We start from the raw sequence: 14,552 nt of genomic DNA on the forward strand, positions 1-14,552 counted from the left end.
GATAGTGCAAACATTCTCTTCTTCACACCGAGTCCCTCATGTCGGCCTCGCTGAATGTACATGTCACCTCTACAAGATGTGAAGATACAGTTATATACAACCAGAGCTTATCTGCAGGTGTGCGTGGCAGGTGTATAACCGAAAGCTCATTAACTCAGCTGATCAATCTGTTCGTCACGTATTGATTGGGAACGCGTGCAATAGTCCTACCTAACTGCAGCTAGGGGCGTTCAATAAGGTTTGCAACTTCAATATAAGATAAAGTCGCAGAATATCTTTTGCACTTTTATTTTTCAATATAATCTCCATTCACCTCAATACACTCATTCCATGTGTCCTTCAAGCTTTCAATACCACATGTCCTCGTCATCCTGGAAGCAGCTTCCCACATAGGGCAGATTTCATATGCCGGAAGAGGAAATAGTCACTGGGGGCTAAGTCTGGGCTGTAGGATGGGTGATTCAACTGTTCGAATCCACATTTACATATGGCGGTCTGTGCAATTCTCGACTTGTAAACCGGAGCGTTGTCATGCAAAAGTAGAATACCACGTGTTAACATCCCACGGCGTTTCTGGCGAATAGATTTTCGCAATGCTTTCATTACATTAGCATAATACTGTCCAATGATTGCAGTTTTTGGTGGCATGTATACGTAATCAATTAGATATATGCCCCTTGCATCCCAAAATATGGTGGCCATTACCTTGCCAGCCTATGGTTGAGTGTGAAGCTTCCTCGGTGGCGGAGAATTGGGGTGCTTCCATTGCATGGATTCCAATTTAGTTTCTGGGTCCAAGTGGTGGATCCATGTTTCATCACCTGTCACTAGACGAGAAAGAAATCTCGCTTCATCAGCAGTATAGAGATCTAGGAGGTCTCTTGATCTCTGAGCTCTGAGGTTTCTAGGTACCCATCTTGCAGATACCTTAGACATACCAAGATGCTTATGAATAATGGTTCCAACAGTTCCAACTGATTTTTGGAATTCCCTAGAAAGTTCAGATATTTTCACTCGTCAGTCAGACAAAATTCATCTTTCTATAGCAGCAATGGTTTCCGATTGGGTGGCATCTGAAGGCCTGCCTGACCTCGGGTCATCGTCTATGGACTCCCTACCTCTTTTAAACTGTAGAGACCAACGGCAAACTGTGGAATAGTCAGGAGCATCCTTACCCATCACTTTATATATGTGATCATGGATTTCTTTTGCTTTGCATCTCTCCTTGGTAAGGAACTTAATTACAGCGTGTTGGTCATGTTTGAGAGAATCAGGTAGCCTATTGGTTAAACCGTTCGCTCGTCACGCCGAGGACCCGGGTTCGATTCCCGACATGGGTACAATGTGGGAAGCCCATTTCTGGTGCTTCCCGCCGTGAACTTGCTGGAATATTGCTAAAAGCGACATAAAGCCAAACTCACTCACTCACTCTTCTTGTGAAAATTGGTCACTTTTTCAAAACTTAGTTCACCGTCACCATACATGATACTTCTCAAACTTGGCCCCTTGTATCTCGTCTTCCGATTCTGTGTATGGCTTTAAACCACATGTCTTTTTTTCCAGTTCATCTTTCAAGAATGCTTTCACTATTTCTTCATTCTCCAGGATGCCACTGATGATCACATTATCGGCCATTAACCTACATTTCAGTGCTATTATTAAAACGAGAGTTGGGGAATCAGCTCGCTGAGCAGAGGTATCACTGTACACGACCAACCCACACAACAACACAAGACCTGAGTGAATAAGCAGTCAGTTTATTAGACAGCCATCATATATATTATCAGTCAACATTAGCATGTTCACAAACAATTATTAAAGAAGATTTACAATTAGCTATGGAGGTACATATATGCGAAGAACATTAGATGAACATGATATGGAATCATTACACAAGATATATACATGTACAGCATTAGTAACGACACGTTCCAAGGTACACACGTAATACAACAGTTTACATATGACTGAATACAGTATACCCGACACACTCTGACTAATACATGTACATGACCCGAGTGGGCATTCACACAAGATACATTCAGTTCAGCCGCAATACCTGTTCCCAAAGTTAAACAATGTAATACAGTTAACAGACTTGGCATTATCTGTATACAGAAGTATTATAATGGGATACACAGGCATGACATTTTCAGTTACCAAACAGACATGCAGGTATTGTCAAGGGTAATAGCATATAGTTAAGATTTAACTTAGTACAAGATAGTAACGTTTCTTAACTGAGTGAATAAACAGTCCGTTTATTAGACAGCCACAGAATGATTTGTGACTTACTTACTTACTTAAGTTGGAGATTTTAAGTGCGCTTTTCGACTGATGCGTATTTCGCACACGGGCCTGGCCAGGCCATTAAATGTGTTTCCGAAAGGGGCGAAAGTGGTGTTTGCAGCCCAGGAGGGGGCTTTAGGGGTTGCTTATATAGAATTTGGAATTTTGAGATTTGGAATAGATGCCGATGGGGTTTGGGAGAACTAAGGAAGCCGGGTGTAGTGGTTGTTTGTTTGTTTATGTGATATAAATTTGGTAGTTTATAGGGTATTTAAATGCGATGTATTAGTTCGGTTTTAATTAAGAATACGCCTAAGGCCTTGAAGTTTTCTAGTTTATTTTGTGGGTTTAGTATTGCTTCTAGAGTAAAAGCCTTATTTAGATTGAGGGTGGTTTGTACTCTGGTTCGGTGTGTTAGGTAGTGGGTGCAGTGTATGAGTGCGTGTTCTGGTGTTTCTAGTTGTTTGCAGTGTGGGCAGTTACCTGTAGTGTGTTTTTTAATTTTTTTGAGGTGGTTATTTAGGTTGGTGTGTCCTGTTTGGAGTTTAGTGATAACTCCGTCGATTTTTTTTGATGGGTGGAGAATGTTTGGTTTGGTTAGAGGTTTTCTGAGTACTTTTTTGATTTGGCTATTTGAGTTTAGATATAGGTTGTGCCATTTGTTCATATAGTTAAGATTTAATTTAGTTTGACCGAGGCATTGATGATAAGGGTGTTCATGAGTGAAATTTAGTAAGAATAATAGTTTATCAGTTCCTAGTATGTCACGAATGTATACGTGGTACGGGTGATTTGATAAGGGTGGAAGAAAAACAGCTGTAGATACAGAAAAAGATATCAGCGTCTTACATTTGTTTGCCCAAATCTATCTGACCAGCACCATGAGAGATGCGGGTCCTGTCCGATATGCGTTATCGAGTTAGTCTTTGGCAGTCTAAAGATAATGGAACGTGGTCGTTAGTTGTATTATTCCCTTATTTCACAAATTCCAATTCTTAATATGTGGCAGAAAACGTGATGAAATATTTGTCAAACTTTGTTGATTTCCACCATGTTAATATGATCATTTCTTCGTGTAATTAATCAGTGTATTTAGTTCGTCTGGGATAATTCCCGCATACTTTTCTGTGTCTTCCTTCCTATTTCCCGTTTCAGTGCTGTGATTTCGTTTGTTCTGTTCTGTCAACATCTCGTCATATTTCTGTGACATGGAGTTAGTACTTGTTTCAACTTCGATCATCATCTCATCACTCACTGAACGTCTGCCATTTATCAAGGAGACCAAATAACTGAAATTCGTGAGTAAAAGGTGCAATCGTAACAATTCATCGTTTTTCGAGTGTTGATATAAAAAACACACGGAGAGATTCTCTGTCCATCTGCCAACAGGGGCCCCCATTTACTTTAGTTACATATAAGTACACAGATTTACATATTCGGGCTTTGTCTAGGTTTGTCAGCACCACACCAGTGCTCGTGGCTTTCACCAGTGGTAACGTCTGAGCCCCGCATCACCTCAGGCCTTCCTCCCACATTAACAGTTCTACATATATAGATAAATCTTAAGTTCAAATATTCGTTTCTAAGAGAAATAACACGTTTAACAAACAAAGCCAGTCTTAATAAGACATAATCTCCTGAAATAATCGTTAAGTAAACAATGTTATCCCTTGACGCCAATGAAGGTGTCCGGAAAACTAACTGCTTCTATTGCAGTGTTGTTTTGGATGTTGAACATAGTAATGTATTGTAGGTAACATGTTGGGATCACCTATCCCTAGTGATGTGAAGTGTGTTATATGGCAACGGACACCTTGCTGAACAGAAACAAAGAATGAACACTTCTCCACTAATACTCCACACAAACGGTTTCTATTGATATTGTATAGCTGTCCATGTTTCCGTTGCCTTCAGTTATATAACATGTTCATCACGGTACATAAGGATTACTGATTTACTTTTGTGAACTTCCGTTATCTATTGCAGTGCAGTTACATTGGTCGATGAATCACAACTAACACATCCTGTACTGTGATGACACTGACGTGTAATATCAAAAGGAATACTATACCATCACTGCATATGTAAAACACCCATGTTGTCAGTTCCCAGGTTCCCGGAATCAGTCTACTGCGACTGTTGTTCTCTTCCACACAACAGTATCATGGCTGGTCTGTGTCAGAAAGGAAGTGATGTCACTGTACATCCGACACCAGGCGCCCCCTAGCGAGTAAAACATGCAGTTATTCAGCTTCGAGCAATCCTTCGCGCATGCCCGAGATGCCGTCCGTTGTTTGGTTAACGTGGCATTGCTTAGAAGTTCTACCCCTTCACGCCACTTTTTGAAGGGAGTTAACTTCAGTTCCGGTGTCGTATCTGTAAACAAATACATAAAATTATTTATCTCACAGGCGACGCTGTCGGTTTTCGGCGACCGATTTTCTGAAAAATATTTGTCCTTTGACAGGCATTTAGAAGTTGGTGTACTAAGTAAGGATAAGATATATGGATGAACAACTTCTTTATTACAATTAAGAGCGACCGAAACGTCCCTCTTAACTGTAATAAAGAAGATGTTCATCTATAAATCTTATCCTTACTTAGAAAAATATTTGTTGTTTTGTTGTTTTCAGTACGACATCCAATTCCTGTGGATGTTACGTTTTGATCCTACGTATAAGATTATTGGTTATTACCAAGGCACCTTCAGGTTTTACTTTTGACACATCATTTTGAATTTGATGTGCATTGTTACTCGCTTGCCATGATCATCCCCGGGCTGCAGACCCCACACACTGCTACACGTGTGTCTAGGGCCACCATGCACACACATTAAGAGTTATGGCTCGGTTAGGGGCGTGTCTCATCTGGGAGCGGGAACAGGCGTGTCTCAACAGGGGAAGGGTACGGGCGTGTGTCACCTGGGGAAGGGTACGGACGTGTCTCACCTGGAAGAGGGTACAGTCTGGTTGAGCCTTTGTACCTATCGATAAGTGTTAGGGTTGGTTTAGGGGCGTGTCTCACCTGGTTGGGACAACGAGCTGTACAGAAAGTGTTAGGGTTGGTTTAGGGGCGTGTCTCACCTGTATGGGGCTACGGGCTGTACAGAAAGTGTAAGGGTTGGTTTAGGGGCGTGTCTCACCTGTATGGGGCTACGGGCTGTACAGAAAGTGTTAGTGTTGGTTTTAGGGCGTGTCTCACTTGGATGGGGCTACGGGCTGTACAGAAAATGTTGGGGTTAGGTTATTGACTTTTCACCTAGATTGGGCTACGGGCTGCACAGAAAGTGTTAGGGTTTGTTTAGGGGCGTGTCTCACCTGTATGGGGCTACGGGCTGCACAGTAAGTGTCATGGTTGGTTTAGGGGCGTGTCTCACCTGGATGGGGCTACGGGCTGCACAGTAAGTGTTAGGGTTGGTTTAGGGGCGTGTCTCACCTGTATGGGGCTACGGGCTGTACAGAAAGTGTTAGGGTTGGTTTAGGGGCGTGTCTCACCTGGATGGGGCTACGGGCTGCACAGTAAGGGTTAGGCTAGGGGCGTGTCTCACCTAAGACAGAGTAGGGTCCGCACAGTAAAGCGTATCCCCTGGTACAAGGCCTGGTATGCCAAAGGAGTAACTTCTGTTTCACCATCGCACACCTCTCGTTTTCGATATTATCCGGTTCATTATCTGTGACGTTGTTCCAGCGAGAATGTTGTATCGGGGTCCCGTCAGGCCACAGGAACTTGTTGCCATTGTAGAGAAGATCCAGCCATGCCACCTCCGACCTTCACGTAAATGATTAAAAAATACAAAATATTATAATTAATTTACACTTATGGTCTTTTTTGCTTTTTACGCTCAATGGAATATGTTTTGGCAGATATTCGAGACTAGTTATTATCTAGCCCTGACGTTTTATATCTAAACTGGGTCGATGTTTCATCATAAGCTCAGTAGCATTTATCAACTACAAAAGAAGTGTTTCGACATTACAATTGACGCCCACTGTGTTGCAAAACTAACGTCTTACTTGAACGTTTCTCTTTAATTATAAACAGTACAATCTCTGCACTTGTACACAGCAGACGTGATTCAAAATTTTAGTTATCGTGTGTAGTTTCAACAAAATCAGTAAATTCGCTATTTTGTCACTGGGTTGTATGCTCTGTCGCTAGATTGTCTGGTCAAGACTCGATTGTCTGGTCAAGACTCGATTGTCTGGCCAAGACTCGATTGTCTGGTCAAGACTCCATTGTCTGGTCAAGACTCCATTGTCTGGTCAAGACTCCATTGTCTGATCATGATTCGATTGTATTGTTGCTTTTACATCAAGTTATATGTGAGTTGCTAATTATTTTTAACATACTCTGCTCCCGAGTGCCTGGATCCCACTGGTGTAGAAGGCTTCCTCCATGGCAGAGGTTTGGAATCAGTTGAATACAGAGGACGTTCAAAGACTTCAAAGACACAATAATGTATTGCAGCCATTGAAACAACAGACTTGTGCCCATGTGAACAAGACACTTTTTGAGACTTTCCCACGACATTTAGCATTGATATTCTGCCTGAGCAGATTAGCATAAATATTGGCTTGACCTTTCGGGAGGTAGTCCACAAGCAGGATTCCTTTGGAATCCCAGAACCGGAACCCATCACCTTGCCAACTGATGGACCAAACTTTGCCTTCTTCTTCGGTGGAGAAGTTAGATTGTTCCGCTGCTTTGATTGATTTCACTAACCAGTTGGTAGATATTACTCTCCAACTTTCAAAGAACTCCTGGTTTTATGTAGTTAATCATGGTAAGTATAGTACTTGATACATACAGACTGTTAAAGGTGAACTGTACATCCTTCGGTAGGCACAGCACTTTTCAGTCACTCCTAGAAGTTGTGTAAGCAAAAGCTAAAAAATAATACATCGGTGCATCCAAATTTTCCAGAAGGGTACATTTATTCTCCAGACCAAATTACCAATAACTTAGAACTCCATACGAATCTCGGACAGTCCTGACACGACAGCAGCACACGCTACTACGGGCGTAACTGGTTTCAAAGAAGCGAATGTAAACAAAATCAGATTGCATATTTCTCGTCTGCACCCTCGAACATCCGGGTTAGAATTGGTCTCCAGAACAACTGATTTGCCTCAGCAAGAGAACACCACAATTGATGGAGTGGTCAGGCTCGGGGACTTGTAGGATGTCATAAAGTTTCTCTTCTTCATATACCCAAGTATACATTTCATTCGAAAAGTAAGTTGTGAAATGGGTTAAATATATGGTAGGTATTCGAATGTTTACCTTGAATCACCGGAAGTAGTCCAGTCAGGTACACCAAGCACGTCCACACGCGGGGATCTCCTCCTCCCATCATCATCGCGCACCTTGTGTGCCACAACCACCACACCTTCACAATCTGTGTGTCACAACCACCACACCTTCACAATCTGTGGCGATCACCCGCTACCCGCTAATATAACTGATTAAAAGACGTCGACAGATCGATACCGTCTTGAGACAGCTCTATCTCATGCACGTCCAGGCGTATCTCTGATTCCACTCTGTACACAGTCAGTGATTTCATCTTTACGCTGTTTCATGTCTGTAAATAATCCCGTTTTTTCCAGACGCGCATATTACCGAGTTTCTTTATTTTTTTTCAATCTATCAACAAATCAGAAAATAATTGTCTCGAGCATTAATGAGGTTTACCTTCGATATTAGCGATGTACAAATTGGTTAGTTGTGTGATCACAAGAAATTATAGAACACCGATTCATACATAATTGCACAGAACTGTGTTCAAAACCTTCCACATTTAATTTTTGTCAGCAAACAAATGCCTTAGGATCCGAATCAAACACAAAGAGATGAATAAAAAACAGTAATATAATAATGTATATATTTGCATCAGAATAGAAATGAATTCATGAGGGTGTTGTGGTAGCCCTCTGGTAAAAGCGTTCGCTCGTCACACCGAAGGCCCCAGTTCGATTCCCCAAATGGGTGTTTGAACATGTCTAATGATGCAGCAGTGTTGTCGGGAAAGTGCTGCTGCATGCACACACTCGCGAAAAAGTCACTATCAGTCAATACTCTAGGAGAAAGCGGTGTTTGCAAGCAGTTGTCCAAATACATCCATGACAATAACCTGTTGACAAGTATTTATCTGAATTCCAAACCGGTCAGTAAACTGTCCATCGTTTGTCCATCACCAGTTGAAGTAGATCCGTTTTATCACACACAACTCTGATGGATACTATTGTATGGGATCTATGATGTATACAAGTATTGTAATCGTGGTTACATCACCACTGGAACATCATCTGTTTACAAGATCAGTTATCATTGTCATTGAGATTCTGTGCAATCTGATTTAGCTCCTCCTGAGACATTTATGGCTGGTGAAGATCAACTGGGACGAAATTTCTGGTTTATGGCGGTCATATATTATTCAAAGCTATTTTGCCAGTTTACGTCCAATCGAATCGGTGCATAATCGTGACTGGTTAAGTTCTGGCGGTGACGTTTAATATTTACACAGAGAGGTCGCATACACGAGTTTCAAAACATTTATTTTCATTCTTTTAAATCCTTATATCCTTAAATACTTATATTTACATGTAAAAACATATTCTTTTCTACAGGATTGATAAAAGCAGTGACGAACATATTGTAAAGAGAATGGAAATGAATACCATATTGTATCGTACTACATAGACAACATTATGTGGGTGTTTGTGGGTGGGTATGGACGGGTGTGGTTGTGGGCGGGTGTGGATAGGTCCGGTTGTGGGCAGGTGTTGGCGAGTGTGAATAGGTGTGGTTGTGGGCAGATGTTGGCGAGTGTGAATAGGTGTGTTTGTGGGCAGATGTTAGCGAGTGTGAATAAGTGTGGTTGTGGGCGGGTGTGGTTGTGGGCGGGTGTTGGCGAGTGTGAATAGGTGTGGTTGTGGGCAGGTGTTGGCGAGTGTGAATAGGTGTGGTTGTGGGCAGGTGTTGGCGAGTGTGGATAGGTGTGGTTGTGTGCAGGTGTTGGCGAGTGTGAATAGGTCCGGTTGTGGGCAGGTGTTGGCGAGTGTGGATAGGTGTGGTTGCGGGCAGATGTTGGCGAGTGTGGATAGGTGTGGTTGTGTGCAGGTGTTGGCGAGTGTGAATAGGTGTGGTTGTGTGCAGGTGTTGGCGAGTGTGGATAGGTGTGGTTGTGGGCAGATGTTGGCGAGTGTGAATAGGTGTGGTTGTGTGCAGGTGTTGGCGAGTGTGAATAGGTGTGGTTCTGGGCAGGTGTTGGCGAGTGTGAATAGGTGTGGTTGTGGGCAGGTGTTGGCGAGTGTGAATAGGTGTGGTTGTGGGCAGGTGTGGTTGTGGGCGGGTGTTGGCTAGTGTGAATAGGTTGTCGTTGTGTGCAGGTGTTGGCGAGTGTGAATAGGTGTGGTTGTGGGCAGATGTTGGCGAGTGTGAATAGGTGTGGTTGTGTGCAGGTGTTGGCGAGTGTGAATAGGTGTGGTTGTGGGCAGGTGTTGGCGAGTGTGAATAGGTGTGGTTGTGGGCAGATGTTGGCGAATGTGAATAGGTGTGGTTGTGGGCAGGTGTGGTTGTGGGCGGGTGTTGATAGGTGTGGTTGTGGGCGGGTGTGAATAGGTGTGGTTTCGGGCGGGTGTGAATAGGTGTGGTTGTGGGCGGGTGTTGGCGAGTGTGAATAGGTGTGGTTGTGAGCGGGTGTTGGCGGGTGTGTGTGAATAGGTGTGGTTGTGGGCGGGTGGTGGCGAGTGTGGATAGGTCCGGTTGTGGGCAGGTGTTGGCGAGTGTGAATAGGTGTGGTTGTGGGCAGGTGTTGGCGAGTGTGAATAGGTTGTCGTTGTGTGCAGGTTTTGGCGAATGTGAATAGGTGTGGTTGTGGGCAGGTGTTGGCGAGTGTGAATAGGTGTGGTTGTGTGCAGGTGTTGGCGAGTGTGAATAGGTGTGGTTGTGGGCAGGTGTTGGCGAGTGTGAATAGGTTGTCGTTGTGGGCAGGTGTTGGCGAGTGTGAATAGGTGTGGTTGTGGGCAGGTGTTGGCGAGTGTGAATAGGTGTGGTTGTGGGCGGGTGTTGGTGAGTGTGGATAGGTGTGGTTGTGGGCAGGTGTTGGCGAGTGTGAATAGGTGTGTTTGTGGGCAGATGTTGGCGAGTGTGAATAGGTGTGGTTGTGGGCGGGTGTGGTTGTGGGCGGGTGTTGGCGAGTGTGAATAGGTGTGGTTGTGGGCAGGTGTTGGCGAGTGTGAATAGGTGTGGTTGTGGGCAGGTGTTGGCGAGTGTGAATAGGTTTGGTTGTAGGCAGGTGTTGGCGAGTGTGAATAGGTGTGGTTGTGGGCGGGTGTTGGCGAGTGTGGATAGGTGTGGTTGTGTGCAGGTGTTGGCGAGTGTGAATAGGTGTGGTTGTGAGCGGGTGTAGGTGGGTGGGTGTGTACGGGTGTGGGTGGGTGTATATTGGGCGGGTGGTGGTGGATGGGGTGGGGATGGGTGGTTGGGGGTACGTGGGTGGATGGAGGGTGAGTGCCAGGGATTTTATCGAAAGAAATAAACAGTCCAAAAAATGCATGAAAAGAATAATTGTTTCAGGGTCTTGACAAAGAAGAAATAATTATTGTCAGCCACAAAATATGCTTAGTTGCAAGATTTTTAAAAATATCTGGTTTTGCAGCTGTAGATGAAAACATGCCAATGGTTGTCTTCATGCCAAATTCCAGCTCAGTACGTCTGGTGACGCGTGCAACCTCCGACCTCTGACGTATTCTGTTTGCATGTTATTGTGATTTGAAACCTCCGATTATGTTCGGTTGTCAAGGTAGACTAATCTTTACCTTTACCATGGGCACCGATGTGTGGCTTCTAATTACCCTAAAATTTAGGCCTTTGATAGAGTCAGTGATCTTGTTGACTGTTGACTCCCCCGGGGAGAATATCAATCACCGGTACCCATGTTTGTCCGAAAAAAAATAGAATCAGATGGCAGATTGTGCGATATCGTACCTCGTCGGAAAGTGGCTTGCTATACACATACGGATTGCCTGAACACGGGTAGTCTTATATACATTGCTTAGAGTGGCGTACATATCTTTCACCCAAACACACATGATAGATTCAAATGGATGCTTTAATATCAAGGTCGTACTGCAAGCACGTGGTGTCAAGGTGGTACTGCATGCACGTGGTGTCACGTTAGTACTAGAAGCACGTGGTCTGAATGTGGTACTGCATTCACATAGAGTCAAGGTGGTACTACATGCACGTGGTGTCAAGATGGTACTCCATGCACGTGGTGTCAAGGTGGTACTACATGCACGTGGTGTCAAGGTGATACTCCATGCACATGGTGTCAAGGTAGTACTACATGCATGTGGTGTCAAGGTGGTACTCCATGCACGTGGTGTCAAGGTGGTACTACATGCACGTGGTGTCAAGGTGGTACTGCAAGCACGTGGTGTCAAGGTGGTACTGCATGCACGTGGTGTCAAGGTGGTAGTGCATGCACGTGGTGTCAAGGTGGTACTGCAAGCACGTTGTGTCAAGGTGGTACTGCAAGCACGTGGTGTCAAGGTGGTACTGCATGCACGTGGTGTCACGTTAGTACTAGAAGCACGTGGTCTGAATGTGGTACTGCATTCACATAGAGTCAAGGTGGTACTGCAAGCACGTGGTGTCAAGGTGGTACTGCATGCACGTGGTGTCACGTTAGTACTAGAAGCACGTGGTGTCAAGGTGGTACTCCATGCACGTGGTGTCAAGGTGGAACTGCATGCACGTGGTGTCAAGGTCGTACTGCATGCACGTGGTGTCAAGGTGGTACTGCATGCACGTGGTGTCAAGGTGGTACTCCATGCACGTGGTGTCAAGGTAGTACTCCATGCACGTGGTGTCACGTCAGTACAAGAAGCACGTGGTGTCACGTCAGTACTAGAAGCACGTGGTGTCAAGGTGGTACTCCATGCACGTGGTGTCAAGGTGGTACTGCATGCACGTGGTGTCAAGGTAGAACTCCATGCACGTGATGTCACGTTAGTACTAGAAGCACGTGGTGTCAAGGTGGTACTCCATGCACGTGGTGTCAAGGTGGTACTACATGCACGTGGTTTCACGTTAGTACTAGAAGCACGTGGTCTGAATGTGGTACTGCATTCACATAGAGTCAAGGTGGTACTACATGCACGTGGTGTCAAGTTGGTACTCCATGCACGTGGTGTCAAGGTGGTACTGCATGCACGTGGTGTCAAGGTGGTACTACATGCACGTGGTGTCAAGGTGGTACTACATGCACGTGGTGTCAAGTTGGTACTACATGCACGTGGTGTCAAGGTGGTACTGCATGCACGTGGTGTCAAGTTGGTACTCCATGCACGTGGTGTCAAGGTGGTACTGCATGCACGTGGTGTCAAGGTAGTACTCCATGCACGTGGTGTCAAGGTAGTACTCCATGCACGTGGTGTCAAGGTAGTACTAGAAGCACGTGGTGTCAAGATGGTACTGCATGCACGTGGTGTCAAGGTGGTACTACATGCACGTGGTGTCAAGGTGGTACTCCATGCACGTGGTGTCAAGGTGGTACTCCATGCACGTGGTGTCAAGGTAGTACTCCATGCACGTGGTGTTACGTTAGTACTAGAAGCACGTGGTGTCAAGGTGGTACTGCAAGCACGTGGTGTCACGTCAGTACTAGAAGCACGTGGTGTCAAGGTAGTACTCCATGCACGTGGTGTCACGTCAGTACTAGAAGCACGTGGTGTCAAGGTGGTACTGCATGCACGTGGTGTCACGTCAGTACTAGAAGCACGTTGTGTCAAGGTGGTACTACATGCACGTGGTGTAAAGGTGGTACTCCATGCACGTGGTGTCAAGGTAGTACTAGAAGCACGTGGTGTCAAGGTGGTACTACATGCACGCGGTGTCAAGGTGGTACTCCATGCACGTGATGTCACGTTAGTACTAGAAGCACGTGGTGTCAAGGTGGTACTCCATGCACGTGGTGTCACGTTAGTACTAGAAGCACGTGGTGTCAAGGTGGTACTCCATGCACGTGATGTCACGTTAGTACTAGAAGCACGTGGTGTCAAGGTGGTACTCCGTGTGTGTGTGTGTGTGTGTGTGAGAGAGAGAAAGAGAGAGAGAGAGAGAAAGAGAGAGAGAGAGAGAGAGAGAGACACTCACACACACACAGAGAGAGAGAGAGGGGTGGGTGTGTTTGTGTGTGTGTGTGTGTGTGTGTGTGTGTGTGTGAGAGAGAGAGAGAGAGAGAGAGAGAGGTGGGGGCGTGGCTGTTCGTACAGGGGCCCGGACTGATGGCGGTTCATAGTATTGAGATACCATGCCGCAGTTGAACATGAATACCCCACTCAGACACAGTATACTGACTCCGAGCCGACCAGTCCTTGTTTTAGCCCCATACTGCCGAGCGCGAGACGGGGTAAGAAATGACACTTTCACTGTTCCGAGTATTGCTATTCTTTTCTTGAAATACGTGGAAAGTCGGTAGTTTTTGGAGGTCTCCCAGTCTCTAACTTCACACGAAAGATCAGTTTTTATTGAAAGCTATTTCTTTGAGGTGCCAGAACCAAAGATTACTATCAGTCACTGAAGAGGAAGGTCGCGTGGCCCTCAGAAATACACACCGCTTTTTTTTCAAAATTTGAGAAAGACTTTTCAACATCACGTTCAGTCAGTGCGGAACAAGTCTAACCTGTTTTAAAGATTCAACGATCCATCACCCAAGCCAAAACTTCAGTATGTTCTTCAATCAAAGCCAAAGCATCATCATCAAATTTCTTTTCCTCAACCAGGTAAGTTATCAAATTATTACAACTCGTTACAAATACACACATTGTAAGAAAAACGGTGTCTGGCGGATTCTTGTGTAGTAATCTATATACCCTCAAAGGGCGAGAAATAAAAGTCACTATTATTGTTACTGTAACATACGTATGTAAGAAATGTCCATGTTCCATTTGCTGTCAGCCCATCCCTAATGTGAAATCTCCGTGGAAAAGCGGAAAATCGCGGTCTCACCTTGTATATGCACCCGGAACAAGTGTGCATATGGTGCAATGTATGCATTACCAGCTAACCAGGAAGAACACTTTCAGTAACGATAACCACGGAGATAACCCCGAACAGCTGTACAGGTGGGAACAGCATGTTGATATATGTCGGGGTTCTTTGTGTCACGACCGGGTTAGCAGCATCCTGTTTGCAATGTGTGAAAGTACATTATTATGATGGTGTCGTACATATTCATTTATATCAAACATATT

At 44.8% G+C, this 14,552-nt stretch overlaps 1 protein-coding gene across 1 annotated transcript; it reads right to left on the reverse strand.

Moving 5' to 3' along the window:
* Positions 1-8,983: 8,983 nt before the first annotated feature.
* LOC139450236 (putative proline-rich protein 21) lies at positions 8,984-10,849 on the reverse strand. Its single transcript, XM_071231914.1, has one exon. The coding sequence runs from the start codon at positions 10,847-10,849 to the stop codon at positions 8,984-8,986; it is 1,866 nt and encodes a 621-aa protein (XP_071088015.1).
* Between the last annotated feature and the right edge of the window lie 3,703 nt (positions 10,850-14,552).

Source organism: Haliotis cracherodii, unplaced genomic scaffold (genome assembly GCF_022045235.1).
Source record: "Haliotis cracherodii isolate W230 unplaced genomic scaffold, xgHalCrac1.p SCAF_8, whole genome shotgun sequence".
NCBI classification, from domain to species: Eukaryota; Metazoa; Mollusca; class Gastropoda; order Lepetellida; family Haliotidae; genus Haliotis; species Haliotis cracherodii.